The 14,676-nt window shown below is 40.0% G+C and overlaps 3 protein-coding genes across 4 annotated transcripts; 1 reads left to right on the plus strand and 2 right to left on the minus strand.

Moving 5' to 3' along the window:
• Nucleotides 1–6,204: 6,204 nt before the first annotated feature.
• LOC108116507 (probable tubulin polyglutamylase ttll-15) lies at nucleotides 6,205–8,424 on the minus strand. Its single transcript, XM_017228442.2, has 4 exons — nucleotides 8,277–8,424; nucleotides 7,042–8,210; nucleotides 6,767–6,980; nucleotides 6,205–6,709 (listed from the first exon to the last, which is right to left on the minus strand). Exons 1-4 carry the CDS (start codon nucleotides 8,328–8,330, stop codon nucleotides 6,593–6,595), a joined length of 1,554 nt encoding a protein of 517 aa, XP_017083931.1. The 5' UTR covers nucleotides 8,331–8,424; the 3' UTR covers nucleotides 6,205–6,592.
• A 58-nt stretch (nucleotides 8,425–8,482) lies between these two features.
• On the minus strand, nucleotides 8,483–10,408 carry LOC108116508 (probable tubulin polyglutamylase ttll-15). The gene is made up of 4 exons (XM_017228443.2): nucleotides 10,303–10,408; nucleotides 9,076–10,241; nucleotides 8,804–9,017; nucleotides 8,483–8,745 (listed from the first exon to the last, which is right to left on the minus strand). Exons 1-4 carry the CDS (start codon nucleotides 10,354–10,356, stop codon nucleotides 8,629–8,631), a joined length of 1,551 nt encoding a protein of 516 aa, XP_017083932.1. The 5' UTR covers nucleotides 10,357–10,408; the 3' UTR covers nucleotides 8,483–8,628.
• Nucleotides 10,409–11,124: 716 nt separating this feature from the next.
• LOC108116287 lies at nucleotides 11,125–14,543 on the plus strand. Of its 2 annotated transcripts, XM_017228074.2 has the most exons (8): nucleotides 11,125–11,479; nucleotides 11,532–11,675; nucleotides 11,728–11,830; nucleotides 12,596–12,729; nucleotides 13,099–13,239; nucleotides 13,294–13,500; nucleotides 13,611–13,961; nucleotides 14,051–14,543. In XM_017228074.2, the coding sequence occupies exons 1-8, from the start codon at nucleotides 11,174–11,176 to the stop codon at nucleotides 14,426–14,428; spliced, it is 1,764 nt and encodes a 587-aa protein (XP_017083563.2). In that variant the 5' UTR covers nucleotides 11,125–11,173; the 3' UTR covers nucleotides 14,429–14,543. The 2 variants fall into 2 exon arrangements, with proteins under 2 accessions (XP_017083563.2, XP_017083564.2); XM_017228075.2 differs by lacking the exon at nucleotides 13,611–13,961.
• Nucleotides 14,544–14,676: the final 133 nt, after the last annotated feature.

Raw genomic sequence — 14,676 nt, forward strand, 5'->3', positions numbered from 1 at the left:
TTAAGCCGCGATTTATACGAAAGTCCGGTCCTAAAGTGTATACTCTTACAAGGTGTTTCGGGTGAACTAATAGTTCTTACTAAGGCCAGAATTGTGGCATTCCGGTGAATGTCATTGAGACACCCTAGTCCTAGTCCAATTTGCATACATATTCCCGAAGTGACCTCGCCGCTCTCTCTATTTTCGACCGTTAGCTCTAACGCCATGGTTACCGGCCATGGTCAAAACACGCCACTGGACTGGACTTTCCATTAATTTATACAACAGGATGAATGGTGGCATGAATCCTAGCCATACTCGTACATATACACACATTTTCCCAGGTTTATATTACATATATAGAAGGGGTACGTGTAAAGAACCTCAGGTGGTTGGGAGCTCTTTTGCATTCGGTTTTTTCTTTCTGCTGTTATTTCTGACCAGCCCCGAGTACTAAGATCCGAAATCCGAAAACCCAAAATCCGAGGAGCTATTCCACACCTACACCTTCAGCACTTATTTGCCGTAGGTTTGTGAAAGGCAACAAAGTGAACGAAATGTTTGGGTTTCCGGTTTGACTTGTTGAGGTTTTATTTGCATGCGAGCCCAGCTACCCAGACCGCCGTTTGTGGCAAGAATATTGGAATACTTAATTATTCCCTATTGGCTACCATACATTTTATTCTCGCATTCACGCAATCCACGCACCTGACCCCCAACAAGATTTCAAATCCAAAATTCTTTCTTAATGGCCATTTCACTGAGATTTCATTGGATTTTCACGTGCATCCAAGCTAAGTAGCCCAATTGAGGTCAGCCACCCAGAGTGGCTAACATTTTTCCAATAAAAAATGATTTATGAATTGCCTAAACTTTCTTAAAAAATGAAATTAGGCATTAGGAATATGTTTTATGGGGCCAAGACCTCTGTTTATCCTTGGGTTTATGGAGCTATAGGATGTTATGTAGTAAGAAATTTTATATTACTGGCTTTCAAGGGCACAAATAATGGTTGATTTTTAGTAATGTTTACTAGCTTTCAATAGTTTAATGGCCCAACATGCTTAGTGTACTTTTACTAGAATTTTAGTAGAATTTGTAGTAGAATTTTCATATTGCCCATGAATGCTATTCACAGGAAAAAGTAATAAAGTTTGGAAGTGGCAAGACTTTTGGTGATTTTTGCCTATTAATTTTCTTTTCTTAATAAAGAATTTAGCGAATTGCAATTTTTGCCAAACTACTTAAGATCTTCTGCTTAATAAGAAGTAGTTTTTAACATTTATTTTTGTACATTTTTCCCATCCAATTTAGTCTAAATGATGGTCTTGGAAACTTTTCTTCGTTTAACCTATAAAATATTTCCATTTCCACCATAAAACTCCATAAAAAACACTTTTACTTTCAGCTTGAAATCCACCATTAGTTTCAATTTGAGTTAAATGTAGTTTTTCCCTATCTCTTCACCCAAATCGTGCATCAAAATAGTCTTCATAATAGAGGTGCCAATGTCGCACGCCACATATTTCCCGGGCGTTAATTTGAGTGGCTCATAGAATGGTGCGGACCTGCTCACCTGCTCAGAAGGTTCGTGCCCAGTCACATACCTAAATATCTACGGCAATTTACATACTTGGGCCATTTCGATTTATTCATGCTTGGCAGCGCGTATATGCAAATCTATTTACCAACTAAATTGTTGCACACACTCTGGAGGTATTTGAGAGGGTCAATCGTGGAAGAGGACTCACCACGTGGCTCGAGAACAGCCGACAGTATGTGTTGATGCACGTGGCTATCATGGATGATGACCAGAAGCGTGGGACAAGTTTCGGCGGGACACGAGATGGACACCAGACGAAGGATTCGGTTTGGCGTTTCCAAACATTGGCAGCCCGGCGAAAAGTTAAAATCGAAATTGGCAAAGGGCGTCCGCATGGCGGGATTTCCGATCAGTTGTTCACCCTTTCGAATACTGGCCAATATATATATACGAGTATTCGCGGCCCGATTCCGACTCTTCCGGTTCCTTCGATTACTCCGACTACTCCGATTCCTCCGGTGCTCAAGTGCCGACTGTCAAAGCAAATAAAAATAACAAAATGGCCTCACCTGGCACCTGTATCCTGGCAACATTCATTAAAACACCTCCGACCGGAGCGCCGTTCAACTTCAGAGCCGCGCCGAATTTGGCGGCGATTCGTTGAGCCCTGGATATATGGCCATATATATATATACCTTATATATATATATGTGAATATTAATCCATTTGCATTGGCGGCTATGCATAAGACAAATCGGGCAGCGGAACCGATTTCTCGGCCAAAAAACTTGCGACGCTGCAAAACGAGCGCATTATTTAATAATACCGTTTGTTTATTGAATCGCAGTCAAAACTTTTGGCACAGACGGAAACCCAGCTCCCCTGGTCTCCTCCGCCTTCTCCATCTCCAGTACGCCGCAAGTTGATGGGGCAGGATGGGGTAGGTACTGCACTGGAATAATAAATGATTGATAAGGTGATTATCCATAGGTTTAACTTTTAACTTCCTAACTGATACATCTCAAAAAGATTCTCCATCAACTTGTAAAACATTAGTATTCCTCACAAAAACTCCCCTTAATTTTCTCAGTGTAATTGGGTGGTGGGTGGTGCAGTCGTCGACGGCAACGGCTCTTAGCAAAAGGCAAATCCAAAGGCAAAGGCAACGCCGGCATGTCTGTCACACCCCGAAAAGTGAAATAGCTTCTGTCAATATTCTGTCAATAGGCACATGTTTTCCGCTGCCGAGTGGGGGATGGGGTGGCGATTGCCAAACCAAACCGAAACTGGAGCCACCATGGGGGTTCCGGCTGCGTTTTCCCTTTCGCCTGATATTTAATCGATCTCCTGGCAATGGAACATAGATCAATATTGCGTCCGAAAGTGAGTTCTTTTTTTGGGGGCTCGACCCATTTTTATTTTGGCATAAATTCTGGTTAGGGTATAATATGGGTTCAATTATGTTTAAAAGGGATTTGAAAACATTGATTGGAGATTTTTACAACATCCAAAAGCAAATCAAGACTGTTTTTATTTTAAGTTCCTTAAATCTCATTTGCATTTAAGACTCTAGACTCGCCATATTCCATATTCTTACTTACATTTCTTGTTCTTTGTTAATCAAAGTCACTTCAATCTGGCAAAGAAAAAAAATATGCAAAATTCCACTCCATATTAAATCGCAAAAAAGTCTCTGGGTCTGCCCTTGTTAAGTTGCAAAATAAAGACGTCCTCGCATTTATCTGCATAAATGTATAGCGTAAAGTATCTCATCTCCCGAGGAAAGTCTGGACCCGAGACTCCTAGGGTCAAGTAAGTACACTCGAGAGTGCATGTACATACGTACTGAGGAGCACATCTGTGTAGAGGAAGACAAGGATCTGGAGTTGCCATAGCTGGGCCAGAGCATAATTCGGATATGGGAACCGGCAGCTCCAAACACTTTTCTTTGGCCGCTGGCCATTTTCATCCATGCACCATAATTTTCAATAGCTATTCAAATTCTTTGAAGTTCTCGAGGTCACCTAACGGATGCAAGAAGGCATTGAAATTGATCCAGGCCATGAGCATCGCATCGCATTGCAGTTGCCACTGCCAACGAACTTGCCATCCGTTGGGTTTTTCAGTTTTTCCAATTTTTTTTTTTTTTTTTTTGGCCACCAAACCGGATAGTCATTGCCTCTTTAGTCCCTTGCAGCTCTTTGTTTTCTGTGTTTTCCTTTTTTTTTTTTGCTTGCACCGCGGCTAAGATGCATCATCACATCGACCCAATCGCATCAGCCAGTATCCAATGTTCAGTATCAAAAGCCCAATCCAAATCCTATCCCGCACATTTATCTGGCAAGCAATTCCAATTCTGTCTTGTACTCGCTGGTAATCACTAGTTTTCGAACCAATCAGGGGGTTAAATTGCATCAAGATGCTTAGTTAAAACAACGTTGTTCTTATATAAAAACAGCATTAATCCGCATGACTTTTACTGCAATACCGAACTCCATTGCATTCCTCTCATCTTAATTAATTGTATATCCTATAAAAGCAGCTTGCCTCTCTGATTTTACAATCTGCATTAAAAGTGTAGCATTGCACCATTAACTTAGTAATTTTTATTCTTAAACCAACAGGATCCTAAGACTACACTTTTTTATAACGTTTACTTTGGCCATATCGAGTTACAAAAAAAAAGGTTAAGATTTCAAACTTGCGATGTGAGATCATTATGTTTGAATCAATTAAAAAAGGATGTTGACTGGGTGTGACAGAGCAGAAAGTAATGAGCTATCTAAGAGATTTTTTATTTAATCGAAACAAGTAGTTTATGAAAGAAAAAATCCTGACTTCCCGAGGAAATACTTGCTTAAAAGCAATCAGTTTTTTGGTTTAATGGAAACTTAAGTACCCATATCAGATTACGAGCCCAAGGAGCAGCAAATATGCATGAGAAATAATGGGATCAAGATCGGGATCCCAACTCGTTTAACGGTGTGGTGTCATCAAGGTAACGACCTTAAGGAGAACAGATGTTGGCTCTAAAGAATTTGCATACTGGAAACCAAAAACTAAACCCAACCGAAAACCTACCCAATATAAAGCCAGCTTTGGTGTTAAGTATAAGCTTGAAAATGAGCTAAGTAAAAGATGAAAACGAAAAAAAAAAAAAAACGAAGTGCAGTAGGCATTATAATGTAATGAACCAGTTCGCCCATGGTCGCATATTAGCCATCCTGCAGAGTACTTCATTTGCGGCTGTGTCTAAGCTTCTTGGTTGGCTCCATGGATAACTTCTTCGGCTCTTGGCTCCACGAGATGCAAATGAAATATGCGCCAGCATTAAGAGCAAAATTACAAATTTCAGAGGAGTGCGAGTGTGCAGAAGCAAGGCAGCTGCTTCTGGCCATGTAGTAGATGGCTGTATAGCCAGCTATATGGCGCTGCCTCTTCTGCACGGTGGCCATTTCCTGGCATTTTAACTGGTTTTGTTTGACGGTGGTTACAATTAGCGGCTATTTAAATTGCCACGCATGAGCCGCTATTAATTACGGAACGATGGCACCGCAGCCAAAACCAAGAAAAAGTTGTTTACGCCTGGTATTTTGTACGGGCGCGGGGTGGAGTATACGGGGGTAAAACTAACCGTTAAACGGAAGCTTAAACGTCTTTCAAGTACCGAAGTTCAAAGAAATGGAGTTCGGCTTTGGGTTTCCTAGAACTTGATCTTCTCTATGCACTGATTTGGTCTCGAGGGAATAACTTTTTATCATGCAGCAATTTGCACCTATCAGTCGATCGAACCACCGATCAGTGTCCCTTTTTCTAACCAGCCATGTCTGTTCTTTTTTTTTTAATTTTATTTTCCCATGGCGCAATCACAACTAATGCACAGCGTATGGAGCCTCTAAATGTCGAATGAAGTCAGCGATAAATTCAGCTGGTTGATTAGCTGTTGGGGCAATAAATCCATCGCTTCACACCGGCCACAAGTAATTGCCGACAAAGCGTCTTCGTCGCCGTCTTCATCTCCATTTCGACAAAAAAGCTCAACTCCGATCAGCTCAGCGTCATGGGGGATGGGGAGAGTCTTGAGACTCCCGAGTCCCATCCATCCATCTATTCTCTGGACTCTGGACTATCTTGGACTGTTGGTCGTTTGGTCTCTTGGTCTCTTGGTCTCTCCACTCTGAGTAAGAATGTGTGCCGGCCAATATTTTATCAAACCTGACATTTCCTCGTGTAGCTCCGATTATGGTCCCCGGGTTGCGACGAGGTCGCGATTCTCTGCGAGCACAGCGGCATTGATTGCCACTGCCCATGTGTATTTATTCCGCTGCTTATGTTTATGTTTGACATTGACATATCTCGCGTCTTATCGGTTTGCAATAAGTGTACGCCGTTCCATCGCCAGGGCAATGCAGAAATGAGCCGGCATCGCTTTAACGTTCTGTTTTCCTCTACTCAGCTCTGTTCTGTTCTGCCAGTGTCGCCATAGTCGATATTGGTGTATAGGTGTATTATGGCCGAGGACGCTGGCGACAACTACAGCTTGGAACGGGCCCTCTGGTCCCGGGCTAAATGGACAATGACCTGCCGCAGCGAACGGGTTTGACCATTAGCGGTAAGTTATTTGGCTAACGAAAAAAGGCTGTAAGTTAAATTGTAATTTCTATAACATATAATTTTATTTTCGATCATAGCATATCAATTATAAGAAATAAAATACTACATTAACTATTAACATGGTATTAAAATGATAAGTAGATAAATAAGTTTGAAAATGATAATTATCTTCAAAGAGAACCTTTTTTACTTAAGTTTTTGTAGAATTAATTTAAGGACAGCTTTCATAATTTGTACATGTCAATTAAAGGACTTTTAGAGCAAAGCAAGCTCCTTCTTAAAGTACTATTTTAAGTTCACAATTTGCACTGAATTCTAATGACTTCGTGGCCATTAGGCCAAAAGGCATTCTATCACTTTGCAACTAAGCACAATCGGTGGCCAATTTACTAATGCTGAGCATAAGAGGTTACTAAGTCACAAAGAGTATTTACATAAATAATATATTAAATTTATCTAGTTGCACCAGGCAGCATCAAATTGGCATTTGTTATGGAACCAGCGAGTCATCCAAGCGTTCTTCTTTGTCAGTTTCTTAGTTTCCTCAATGAGATTAAACTTTTTAAGATCGTGCTGTAAAAAATAATCTTTTTAGTTTCTGGTTATGATTATTAGTCAATGTTTCCTTACAATTGGTTTGGGAATGATCCGTTTCATGTCCACGCGGTGCAAGTGCTCCTGATGAGCTTGCTGCAGCATCTGGTACTCAGATCCACTGAGGCATTGCAGGCACAGGTTGCACTCCTCCTTGTTGCAAGACTTGTCGCAATCATAAGCAGCGCATTTGTTCAAATCAGTGGCCAAGTTCTTATCGGCTGTAATCATTTCACTGCTTTCACCAGATCTACAATTAAATAAATGTTATACATAAGCGCTAAGTATATAAATTTATACTTAAAACTTACAAGGTGCCACTTGTGGAAGTAAACGGCCTAATTCCGACCAAATTAAAGACACTGTACAGAACTTGCTCGTACAAAAGCGAATTTGGCTTGAAATGGGCTGAAGAAAGATTGGGAGACATGTTGGCCTCCATGAGAAAGACCTTAAGATCCTCGTCAATGAACAGATCGAATCGCATCAGATCGAAAAAGTTGTGCGTCTTGTAGGAGCGCAGGATGTTGACAATGTCCTTTTCCTTCGCCGCAATCGTTGTACGGATTATGTGCTCAACCTGGGGCCAAATCTTGGCGGGATCCATGCCTTGATCTCGGACATAGGCCTCAAAAACAGTGCGCATGCCGCCACCAAAACGATTGTAATACTTTCGCAGTGAAGGTACCTCCCAGGTGGGCAGGTAGTCATCTCCCACAATATACTTGTCCACATTCTCGGCATCAAAGGGATGGTATTTCACAGGGCAGTAACGGAACAGGACATCTCCTGTATAGATGTAGGCTCGCAGAGGGTTAACGGACGTGATGACTACATAGACTCCGATGTCGAACTTGTGGCCGTCCACCAGGAAAGGTCTCTGAACGAACTCTTGGACAAAGGAATCATTGGATCCGAAGGCTATATCGGCGGGTGCTCGCACCTTGATGTGCCTGTGTTCATTGTGCTTTTGGACAAAGAGTGCTTGGGGATTATCCCTGGCGTAGTCCAGAAACTCCTCCCGCTGAGCTGGCAGTCGGAAAGCACGGGGCAGGAAAGGAAGCTGGGTGGTGCAAAGGTCAACCTTGTTGGTAAGGTAACCGCAGCCTGGAAAATGGTTTACCACCTGATTCTCGCCTAGATTCTTGAGATTTGCAATATTAGGAAAAGGGTAATCGTGGGCCCACAAAAGGTTCCAACTTTCATTAACGCCCACTCTTTGGAAGCCGAACTTTTGCAGCACATTTATCACATGTACTAAATGATCCTCCGTGGAACTCCTACCGAAGATCGCATATGTGGGCGGTGGCTGCTGCTGATCTTGTGAAGAAACTGTAGAACTCCAAGGGAAAATCTTGCTGGTATGTGGCAGTAGCTCCACCATAACTGCAGTGGTAACTGTGGCCGCCAGAAATATCATAACTGGCAGTAATCCAATACTATTTGATTGCTTCTCGGGATTTTCTTCCGATTTGGCCAACTTAAGAAAAGAGAAAGTTTTCAGTTCCTCATTAATGGAAAAACTACTATTTGTAGCCAAACTCACTGTACATTCAGCATCCCCTTGTTCAGGAGCACTGCCCTCTGCGCTGGTATCCATTTCAAGTCTAGAAGTGCTATTTCAAAACGCTAATACAAGCGACTAATTTAAAACAAACTTTTTTTATCACGATCTCCACAGCAACGAAAGGGAAATTTCTCGTTTGCCAATCAAAGTGAAGCCACAACACAACAGCTGTTGGAAAATTTCCCTTTAATGGCGGTAGTTTAAATTTGTCATCTCTGGTGAAGCGGTTAGGGAAATTTCTAATGGGTTTAATATAAACTTACTTGCATACTGAGTGTAAAAAGTTAATTAGTCACAAAAAGTATTTACATAAATATCATAATAAAATTATCTAATTGCACCAGGCAGCATCAAATTGGCATTTGTTATAGAACCAGCGAGTCATCCAAGCGTTCTTCTTTGTCAGTTTCTTAGTTTCCTCAATGAGATTGAAGTTTTTAAGATCGTGCTGTAAAAAATAATCGTATTAGTTTATAGTTATGATTTGTAGTTAATATTTCTCTTACAATTGGTTTGGGAATAATCCGTTTCATGTCCACGCGGTGCAAGTGCTCCTGATGAGCTTGCTGCAGTATTTCGTACTCGGATCCACTGAGGCATTGCAGGCACAGTTCGCACTCCTCCTTGTTGCAGGACTTGTCGCAATCATAAGCAGCACATTTGTTCAAATCGGTGGCCAAGTTCTTATCGGCGGTGATCATTTCACTGCTTTCACAAGGTCTATAAATAAATATATTCTATACATAAATTCTATAAATATATTTTAATATTTACTTACAAAGTGCCACTTGTGGCAGCGAACGGCCTAATTCCGACCAGATTAAAAACACTGTACAGAACTTGCTCATACAAAAGCGAATTCGGCTTAACATGAGCGGAAGAAAGATTGGGAGACATGTTGGCCTCCATGAGAAAAACCTTAAGATCCTCGTCAATGAACAGATCGAATCTCATCAGATCGAAAAAGTTGTCCGTCTTGTAGGCGCGTAGGATGTTGGCAATGTCTTGTTCCTTCGCTGCAATCGTTGTGCGGATTATATACTCCACCTGAGGCCAAATCTTGGCTGGATCCCTGCCCTGATCTCGGACATACGCTTCAAAAGCAGTACGCATTCCGCCGCCAAAGCTATTATAGTACTTGCGAAGTGAAGGAATCTTCCAGGTGGGCAGGAAGTAGTCACCGACGACATACTTGCCTACATTCTCGGCATCAAAGGGATGGTATTTCACAGGGCAGTAACGGAAATTTACGTCTCCTGTATAGATGTAGGCTCGTAGAGGATTAAATGATGTGATAACTACGTAAACTCCGATGTCGAATTTGTGGCCATCCACCAGAAAGGGTTTTTTGACGAACTCTTGAACAAAGGAATCATTGGATCCAAAAGCTATTTCAGCGGGTGCTCGCACCTTAATATGCCTATGCTGATTGTGTTTCTGGACGAAGTGTGCCTGGGGATTATCCCTGGCGTAGTCTAGAAACTCTTCCCGCTGTTCTGGTAGTCGAAAAGCACGTGGCAGAAAGGGAAGCCTAGTAGTGCACAGGTCCACCTTGTTGGTGAGATAACCGCAGCCTGGGAAATGGTTTACCACCTGATTCTTGCCAAGATTCTTGAGATTTTCAATGGTCGAAAACGGATAATGGTGGGCCCACAAAAGGTTCCAACTCCCATTAAGGTCCACTCTTTGGTAACCAAACTTGTGCAGAACATTTATCACGTGCACCAAATGATCCTCTTTGGAACCCCGATTGTAGATCGCATATGTGGGCGGTGGCTGCTGGGAATATTGTGAAGAAACTGTTGATTTCCAAGGGAAAATTTTGCTGGTATGTGGTTGTAGGTTCACCATTACTGCTACGGTAACTGTGGAGGCCAGAAATATCATAACCGGCAGTAATCCAATACCAATTAATCGCTTCTCGGGCTCTTTCGATTTGGCCAGCTTAAGAAAAAATACATTTTCCGGTTGGCAGTGAAAGAACAAATATTTATAGCCAACTCACTTTGCATTTTCGTTTCCTTTGTTTAGAAGCATTCTCCTCCGTGCTGGAAGTCATTTTAAGTCTAGAATTTCAAAACGCTAATACAAGCGATAAATTTAAAATAAACTTTTTATCACGAGCTATACAGCAACTAACGGAAAATTCCCCTTTTGCCGTTCAAATAGAGACGACAACAGACCAGCTGTTTGAAAATTTCCCTTTTGTGGCGGTGGCTTGAATTTGACATCTCTGGCGAAGGGTTTGGGAAATTGATAACGGTTATTTAAAACCGTTTGAGTATATAATAAATATGTTTGCTTTTTTAAAACATTATTCTAATCTTCCAATTGTCAGTATTCACTTTGTATATATTTAATCTTATGGAGCACATTCTCCACGTGCTCTTTGTGCTGCTCACATAGATATAACCATATATTTTAATTGACCTCAGTTCTATGGCGACCTTGCTCTTGGACGTTTTTTTTAGATATTTAAAAATATTGGACAAATGAAAGATTGATTTATATGTTAGTCCGAAAATAAAATAAATTTTGATTGAAGTTGAATTTTGCCCTTTCCGGACTGTTTTTGCCACACGTGCAGACATTATACGATAGAACGATATTCTTAAATACAAAAATAAATATTAAAAGACCTTCAAAATTTTAATATAGCACTTTTCACATCTTCTGAAAGAACATTGTATCTATTCTTAATGTTACTTAAATTTAAAAATAAAACTATTATAGTGTCCTAAAACCTGCTAAAAGTTTAAACATGCCCTTATTTTGTCGTAGAACCCATTACACAGTATTTCAAAATTTTCAAATAAAACACTTTTTTGTTCGGTTCCATACATTTTTTATATATTTTTTGTTTATATTTTGCAGAAATGCATCGACGTCAAAAAAATAACGCAGAGGCAAAGAGAATTCAGACTCTCAAGGGATTGTTCAAAAAGGTTGTCCGCATGGTTAGTCTTAATGATCCGTTTAAGGAAACCGATGACGACCCAAGGATCACCTCCAACGTTACAAGGAATCTATCAACACGAGTCCGAGCAAGGCGTAAGTTGGGCTTTCTCTCAACACAGGAAAAATCGTTGATTCGCATACCTCACATAATACGTACAATTCCGGATAGAATGAAGTTATGTACGCTGTTTGCTAGGATCCCCTGCTTCTCCCGGTTCTCTCCAGTAAAGCAAATTTAGTTATTAAGCTGAGCAGTAATAACCAGAATCCTTTCAGAAAATCCGAGCTCGCTTAGTTCCAGTAATCCGTTTAATGTCCGTCGATGCTGGCCGGAATATAATCAGGCAATCGGATAATCCCATTACCGTATTTTTCATATTAACAGGAGAAGTGCATATGATTCGAGAGGAAAACAAAAGGGTAAATGTTTAGAATACCTCTTTCTGATTTAAATATTCTTTTTAATTTTAAGGAGGACGAGGATGCACTCAGAGGCATTCTTGGACCTGGAGATATGATGGGCGACGTGGAGTTATTGGAGGGAATCAAACGAAGTTACACATTCAAAGCAGCAAGTGAGTAATTTTCTGATTTATACCAACACTTAATATGTTTTAATTGTTTATTTTGAAAGCTGATAAGGCATTTCTTTTTAAATTGAATTCCAAAGAAAGCCTATCTGGGGTGATAATAAGGTTGCTTGACCAGCAGTTCATGCTAAGACCCATATTATTTCAATTCATACACAAAAAAAACTAAAAATAAATCCAGAATACATTCCGTTCTTCTGGCAATTTGATCGCACTTAAAGATGATAAGAAAATGAATTAGGTAAACTGCAACATTTGCGGCTCATGTCGGAATAAATGGGAAATACATAGACCCTGGCACGCGATATGTACGAATGTGTTTATTGGGAATTTGTTTGGTTTTGTTGCTTCATTTGCGATTGCCTGTACCCACCAATTTAATCAGCAATAAACAACGTTAAGTCCTAATTCGATTCAATCAAAATGAATAACAAAATACCCCCCACCAACCCGCATTCGTCACGAATTTACCCACCAATCCTCAGTATTCAGTATAAAGTATTCAGTCGAAATATATAGGTTGGCCCAAAACAACACCCGCGCCTTCCTTTTGCTTCCATTCGTTTTGGTTTGATTTTTTTGGCTGTTGTGCCTGTTACTCCTCGTGCCCCTGCTGGCAATCTTTCGAAAAAAAACAGATGCACGCCACTAGAAACCAGCACCAGCACTACTTGCTCCATGGAATCCATGTGCCCGATTTTCGCCAGTTTGCACAGTTCACCAGTAACTATTGAACGCTTCACTTTGCAGCTTACTGCGAACTGCTGGTCCTCTTCGACTATGACTTTAAGTCGGTTCTTGGGTCCTACATGACAAAGACCTGGGACGAGAAGAAGCGGGCCCTCAAGGCGCTGGACTACTTTGATTTTCTCGATAATGAACAGGTGAGTAAAATTTTAGATCGTTTCATCTTGAGCACCCAGAACACTGAGCAAATTGAATCTACAAAAGCTTGACCTACTTTTAAACAATGTAATTTCTTAATTCATTATTTTTTTATATAAATTATACTTAAATAAAGTTAGTTAGATATGGATAATACCCTTTGTTATCCACAAACTGTCAACATAGGAAACTATTTTCTGATCATAATTTAAAACAGAATTTCATCTTCCTTAACTTGCAACTTCCCTAACCATGCTCAGCAGTACTTAAATGTTTATATAAAAAAATATAATAATGTTCCCATTATTGAAAATTACTTTTTCTTAGAAACATTTTTTAAACATTACGCTTTTCTAAATATGTTTCAGATCGTGGAAGCCTGCCGATATGGTAGGCTTAAGCAATTCGAGCCATTGGATACCATATTCGCTGAAGATATAGGATCTATGACCAATGTCCACTTTGTGCTAAGTGGAGAATGTCTGATACTCCAGTGCCTAAATATGAGGGTTAGCAGAATGTAGTTTTGGTAATTTGTAATAACTAATTAAGACTCTTTTTAGGCTACTTTTAAAAAGGGAAAAAAGTTTTATGAACTTTTGACAACATCGGAAGGCGATGTGTCGAGATTGTTTAAACATGGAGTCCGATCAACATTTTCCAGTCCACCCAAGTCTGAAAACGCCTCGAAAAGAGATATTCTGGAATTGATAGAAAGTTCGAGTAGCAGTTTTAAGGAAAATGGTGATAATACCATTAAAAGTCGAAAGGTAAATTGAATTTTAGGAATTTAAAAAATATATTTTTTAGTATAGTTTACAACCGGGCACAATTGGTTATTGTTTTTGTTATTATTTTAATATAAATTAAACAATCACAGATGCGTAAAATGCAATTAAGGGATATAGAAAAGTCATGTGGCTTACGGAAATCAGAACAGCCGCCAAAAAAGCGTTTTACCTGGCGTCGTTCGACTCGTAAATCGGAGATAACTCCGTTTTCTCATACCACCCAGGAGGTAACCGAAGAAGATATTTATGAAGATTATTGGGAACTTTGCCAAGATGATGATGATGATGAGATTGAAATAAGTTCATCTGATTCGGTCAAATTGAGCACACAGATCAGAGCTGCACCAGTTTTGAACAGTTATGTGGGAGGTTTTTACGATGGTGATGATCCTTTCTCATCCTCACTCTCTAGTTTAATCTCGGACAGTGATCAGTCCTACGTAAGTTCCTGGATAAATATTTCTACTACAAAAGTTTATATTCAATTGCAATGTTATTCATTAAATAACATATTTATTTCTGATTTTAGATACCTACTTTCGAAAGCCGTTTCATCGATGTCGGTACCTTAACTTTTGGAGCCATATTCGGCTTGGGCGAGAAAATGGAGCACCGAGTTATAATGGCCAGGACCACGGTACAGTGTCTTACACTTCCTAGATTCTTTCTGCTGGAAAAGAAACAAAATCCTGGAAATATCTGGGAAAGAAGACTCTTATATATGGAGTGCATGATTCCATCTAGAGAAGCCCTGTTCACTCACTTTCTCAAAACTTGTGACTGGAAAAAATTCAAAAACAATTTCATTCGCGAGACTTTGAAATATTCCGAAAATAATAATATCGCACATGAGGGAGATATTCCAATAATTTGCAGAATTGTTGAATCTTCAGAGGATGTTAATTAATTGTAAAAAATAAATTGTTGATTTTGGGCTAGTTTTTACAGCTTTCAGTAGAGTAAAATGGATTTTTCACTCAACTGAAAAAAGGTAAAAGCCAACCCAAAGATCTTGTAAACTGCATTAAAAATAATTTATTTTTCTTTGTAAATATTCTCTGGATAACCCCTAAATATATATAGCCTAACCTTTTGGTAGCCTATATATAGGAACCCAAGAATAAACCCCATAATTATTACTATAACTCCCACAAA

This window comes from Drosophila eugracilis, unplaced genomic scaffold (assembly GCF_018153835.1).
Source record: "Drosophila eugracilis isolate 14026-0451.02 unplaced genomic scaffold, ASM1815383v1 contig_367, whole genome shotgun sequence".
Taxonomy (NCBI): Eukaryota; Metazoa; Arthropoda; class Insecta; order Diptera; family Drosophilidae; genus Drosophila; species Drosophila eugracilis.

Coding starts and splice junctions, on each gene's coding strand:
- LOC108116507 (XM_017228442.2), bottom strand. CDS start 8,330: ATGGATACCAGCGCAGAGGGCAGTGCTCCTGAACAAGGGGATGCTGAA. Junction 8,211..8,276: donor AAGGGGATGCTGAATGTACA/GTGAGTTTGGCT, acceptor TCTTTTCTTAAG/TTGGCCAAATCGGAAGAAAA. Junction 6,710..6,766: donor GGATCATTCCCAAACCAATT/GTAAGGAAACAT, acceptor TATTTTTTACAG/CACGATCTTAAAAAGTTTAA.
- LOC108116508 (XM_017228443.2), bottom strand. CDS start 10,356: ATGACTTCCAGCACGGAGGAGAATGCTTCTAAACAAAGGAAACGAAAA. Junction 10,242..10,302: donor AAAGGAAACGAAAATGCAAA/GTGAGTTGGCTA, acceptor TTTTTTCTTAAG/CTGGCCAAATCGAAAGAGCC. Junction 8,746..8,803: donor GGATTATTCCCAAACCAATT/GTAAGAGAAATA, acceptor TATTTTTTACAG/CACGATCTTAAAAACTTCAA.
- LOC108116287 (XM_017228074.2), top strand. CDS start 11,174: ATGCATCGACGTCAAAAAAATAACGCAGAGGCAAAGAGAATTCAGACT. Junction 11,676..11,727: donor TTCGAGAGGAAAACAAAAGG/GTAAATGTTTAG, acceptor TTTAATTTTAAG/GAGGACGAGGATGCACTCAG. Junction 12,730..13,098: donor ATTTTCTCGATAATGAACAG/GTGAGTAAAATT, acceptor AATATGTTTCAG/ATCGTGGAAGCCTGCCGATA.